The 5257-nt window shown below is 46.7% G+C and overlaps 1 protein-coding gene across 1 annotated transcript; it reads right to left on the reverse strand.

Moving 5' to 3' along the window:
* Positions 1-3793: 3793 nt before the first annotated feature.
* LOC140899234 (olfactory receptor 52R1-like) lies at positions 3794-4783 on the reverse strand. Its single transcript, XM_073314413.1, has one exon. The coding sequence runs from the start codon at positions 4781-4783 to the stop codon at positions 3794-3796; it is 990 nt and encodes a 329-aa protein (XP_073170514.1).
* Positions 4784-5257: the final 474 nt, after the last annotated feature.

Raw genomic sequence — 5257 nt, forward strand, 5'->3', positions numbered from 1 at the left:
CGGACCGCCTGAGATGGTCATGAACTACGGCTCTGTGGGTAAAAAAATTAGACTTAGATCCGCCGCTTTTACTTATATGTTTTCTACCAGCAGGGAGCTAGCTAACATTATGGGCTTGGGCCCCAAACACAGCGTCCAAAAATTCCCTTTCTCAGGAGACATTACAGGGGGTTTTAATTCCTTGTATCTGTACACGGATATCGTAGAACATCAGTCTGTGGGGGACTTTTCTGTTCCCCTGTTACGTTGTGTCCCTGTCCAAGGAAGGAACAACGAGTTTGTCACCATCACCTACGATAAACCTCATTACGTCCCTATCAGTAAACACCACATCGACACCATTACCATTGAAATAAAGACAGATCAGAACAAAAGCGTCTCATTTCGCTTTGGCAAGGTGATCATCAAGCTACACCTGCGCCCCCGGAGTGAGCGAGTTTTATAAAAAAGCAAAACCCTTTAAAAGAAGGACTTTGGCCCGCAGGGTCGGCCATAAGCGAAAGTCCAAGAGGAAGCCTGGGCGAAAGAGGAAACACTCGCCGGCTGATACGAGAGATATATTTTAATCAACATGGCTTTCGTTCACTGTGGGTCTGAAGAATGCACCAAATCCGAACTAGACTTGTTCCAAATAGCCCCTACGTAGACCAGCATTGAGAAAAGCATCTACCTCGAGGTGCCACCTCTGTCGGCCGTTACGGAGTCTGCCCCCATTGACTTTTTATAGCAGGGAATGGCATAGATTATATGGATTTAAACAACACACTGCTGTACCTGTGTTGCAAGATTGTAAAAGGAGATGGAACTGAACTCGAAGCGGACGCCGAGGTGGGCCTGGTGAATTACCCAGTGGCCTCTATTTTTAGCAGCTGGATGTCACGCTCAGAGACCGTCTTGTAAGCCAAAGCAACAACTGTTACCCTTACAGGGCCTTTATAGAATCGGTGCTCAATTACAGCAACGACACCCTCGCCACACAATTTTCCGCTGCCCTCTTTTACAAAGACACTGCTGGACAACAGGAAGACACAGACTTGGATGGCGAGAATCTCGGGTTTGTGAGGCTTGCAAAACTGACCGCTCAAAGCAGAACAGTAGAGCTTCTGGGTCATCTACACAGCGACCTGTTTTTTCAAGAAAAACTATTGTTGAACGGAGTGGATGTGAAAATTAAACTGACGCGCAGTAAAGATCCTTTCTGTTTAATGGGCAGCGGAACCAAAGGCTTTAAACTGTGCATTCTATCAGCATCCCTTTTTGTGAAGAAAGTACGGGTGGCCCTGAGCGTTCGTCTGGGGCACGCCGAGGCCCTGCTTACCGCTAATGCCAAATACCCCGTGGACCGTGTGGGAATGAAAGTGTTTAGCATCCCTGCGGGCAGCAGGGTCAGTAACCAGGAGAACCAGTTCCTGGAACAGTTGCCCAAAATGCTTGTCCTGGGATTCGTGGATAACGATGCCTTTAGCGGAAGTTATGCTAAAAATCCCTTTCATTTTAAGCATTACGATATTAATTTTGAGGCCTTGTATGTGGATGGTGAGCAGATACCGACCAAGCCTCTTCAACCAGACTTTGAGGCAGGACGCTGCGTGAGAGAATACATGAATCTGGTACAGACGGCCGGTAAACACATGAAAGATGGTTCTCTGTTAATCGACAGTGAGGAGTTTGCACAGGGTTACACCCTATTTGCCTTTGACCTGTCCCCCGACCAGGAATGCGCCAATCACTATTCCCTGATTAAAACCGGGAACCTGAGAGCAGAAATTTGTTTTGGGAAGGCTTTAACCATTACTGTCAATATGATTGTGTATGGGGTTTTTGACAACGTCATAGAGATAAATCAGAGGAGAAATGTTCTGTTTGACTACATGTGAACATGGACACCGTGCAGCTCTCACGTGTCTTATCAACGGACGCTTACACGAAAAAGAATTTCTTAGACGTGTTTCCCTGCGATTGGCTCCCTGACGGCAAGCTGTCTCAGAGACCCCTAGGTTTGGTGGTCAACACGCATCCACACAGCCGACCGGGTGAACACTGGCTTGCCGTGTATCTGGTGGAGCATAACCTTGGAGAGTTTTTTGACTCATACGGGCATCCCCCGAACAGTGTGTTCTTTCCTAAAAGCATTATGAAATTTTTAAACAAAAATGCCACAGACATTGTGTTTCACAACAGACAATTACAAGACCCCAGCTCCGTTGCCTGCGGCTATCACTGCGTGTTTTTCTTACACCCTCGTAGCAAGGGTTTATCTTTTGACCGGATTTTAAAATTGTATTCTAATGACTTAGTGCAAAACGACCGGATGGTGATGAATTTTGTAAAAAATAAATTTAAATACTTGGCCATGCCTAGCCTTGCTCAAAGCATGTTTCAACAAGCCCAGACATGTGTATCTTGCAACGATTTTCATAGTCATGTTACCCAATAAAGCACCCCAGGTGAGGGGTTTAAAGACAATCGATGTTTGGCGTGGTTTTTTTAAAAAACAACAACAAAACACAATGACCCAATTCACAAATGTTTTATTTAAAGTAAAACATTACCAGTTTTAAAAAAAAAATAGAATGTGAAAAAGATCACAAACTGAGCCATTCGGCTCTTTTAGCCAATTTTCGTATTTTAGATGGCAAAAAAGGGGTCACTGTAGTATATACTGTAGTATAAGGGCGCTACCATCAATCGAACTCTAACCCCGCCCCTTGAACCCTTAGCCCCACCCCTTGACCACAGAAGGATAGATGCTAAATGATTATAAGTGATAAAAACAGATCAAGGCAGGTTACTCAGGAAATGAAACAAACTTGCAGCATAAGGCTAGTACATGCTTGATAGGATTTGAATCAGCAATATCTCACCCTGACTGATGATACAAGCAGGCTTACAGATTCCTGAAGAACAGGCTGTACCTGCTTTGAAGCCTGGGTTCCCCTTCCCAATTCAAACTCCTTTGTCTTCCTGAGCTTCTTGCCGCTGTTGAGTTGTGGGGCAGTGAAGACAAGAGATGATTTCACTCCACACCTTTTATAGTTTCTTCCAGTTTTCTGAAAAGTCTGTATATGTGACGTTGGGGGTCCACCCCCATTGACCAAGCATTCTCTGTTGTCTCCGTACTCCCTCCGTGGAGGCTTTCTTATACAGAGTTCCTGTGCTAGTGGATTCTTCCCTCGATGAGTGTTTATGACAGCAATTAACACTGTCTAGCTAGTCCTTTGACATACCTGAAAGGCTGGTTTTGGGTGTTTCCAGCCTCGTATCACAAGTTAGGAACTCACACAAAGCATGATTTCATTACTTCATATACCCAAGGAGATATTAATGTTAAGCAGATTAAGCCCTTTAGAATAATAGCTCACAGGACATACTTTGTACAAAACGTACCATAATTACATCACCGTGGTAAATATAGAGTGCTTTGGAGTGCAGAGTGTCACAAGGACAATCCAGAGAGTTACAGGAGGTGGGGAGGAGAGGAGAGAGTGAGGGGCAGGGCCTTGAGGGGAAGACGCAGAGCAGGGGCGTAACCTGGGGGAAGATGCATGGTAAATGGGTGGGGGCTCATGCTTCCAGTTACCAGGAATTAGAAAGGCGGCAACCCTCGGAGTTGCACATAGTCAGATTCCCCATTTGTCATACTGACACAGCACAGTAAAGTGAGGAAAGGGTTTCAGGTCTCTTTGACTGGCCAGTCAGTGATTCAGGGAAGAGAACCCAGCACATGTCACCAGCAAGCGCTGCATGGAGCTCAGTCTGACAGCCAGATCACCAGGAGAAAGCTTTATGACCCTTAATGAGTAAAGAGCTGGAGCAGACTATCCCGAATCTGTTGGCTCCTCACCCCATAGATGATGGGGTTTAACATGGGGGGCACCAGGAGATACATGTTGTTCATGAGAACGTGGAAATGCAGGGCCATATTGTGCCCAAACCGTTCTGTGAGGGCGGAGAAGAGATGTGGGATGTAAGAGCCTAAGATGACACAGAGGTGGGAGCCACAGGTCCCAAAAGTCTTGAGGCGGGCGTCCTTTGTTGGGAGGCTGAAGATGGCCCTGAGGATCTGGATATAGGACACAGTGATACAAAACACATCCACACCGGTCACCAAGAATGCCACAGAGAGGCTGTAGTAACTACTGATGCGGATGTCGGCGCAGGCCAGCTTCACCACAGCTATGTGCTTGCAGTATGTGTAGGGAATGATGTTGGTTCTGCAATATGGCCACCTCCTCGCCAGGAAGAGATAGGGCAATACGAGCATGATGCCACGCAGCACCACGGCCAGGCCAATTTTGGCCACCACAGGGTTTGTCAGAGTGGTGGAATGTCTCAGGGGATCACAGATGGCCACGTAGCGATCAAAAGCCATGGCCACAAGGATCCCAGAATGCATAGCAGAGAAGCTGAGAAGGCAGAACATCTGGGTGAGGCAGGCGCTGAAATTGATCTCCCTGGAATTGAACCAGAAGATGCTCAGCATTTTGGGTAGGACGGTCGTAGACAGGACCACGTCGGCGACGACCAGCATGCAGAGGAAATAGTACATGGGCCCATGGAGGCTTGGCTCCCTCTTCACGATGAACAGGATTGTGAAGTTCCCCAAGATGGCTATGGCATACATCGCACAGAAAGGGATGGAGATCCAGACATGGGCTGCCTCCAGGCCAGGAATGCCCAGCAGGATGAAGGTGGAAGGGTTGGTAAAGTCGGTTGAGTTGGAATCTGACATGGAGTAGGAGAGAAGGTTTCCAATGCTGAGGCAGAATGGTGTTTCCTGCATGTACCGTGCGTCCCCCTGACTTCCTGTATGTGCCCAGGGTCTAGGTCGATGGTCACAGGAGAAATGCCTGGATGGAAAGAAAATGTTAATATTAGACACTACATACACAGCTCGAGGCTTGTCTCATGGATGGAGCAGGTTGGTCGCTCTTCACACACTGAAAAATGACATTTTAATGATTAAGATAAATGAATTATGAACAATTGACCCTACTAATGTCAGTTCCATATTTTATGGTGCTCCTTTCGTCAATAATTCCTACACATCGTGGTATGGGAAACATTAATAGGCACCAGCACGAAACACGAGTGGATGCTGGTTTTCCCTCATTGTTCCTTAGGCCTTATCTGCACTGCCAAGTTTTTTTGCCAAGAGGCAGCATTTGGTGAAGAAATAGTGGAGGTGTAAACACTACAAAGCCACTTTTGAAGACAGAACTCCTCAGTTTCAGTGGCGTAATAAAGGCACCTTAAC

The sequence above is a fragment of the Lepidochelys kempii genome, chromosome 1, assembly GCF_965140265.1.
Source record: "Lepidochelys kempii isolate rLepKem1 chromosome 1, rLepKem1.hap2, whole genome shotgun sequence".
Lineage (NCBI taxonomy): Eukaryota > Metazoa > Chordata > Testudines > Cheloniidae > Lepidochelys > Lepidochelys kempii.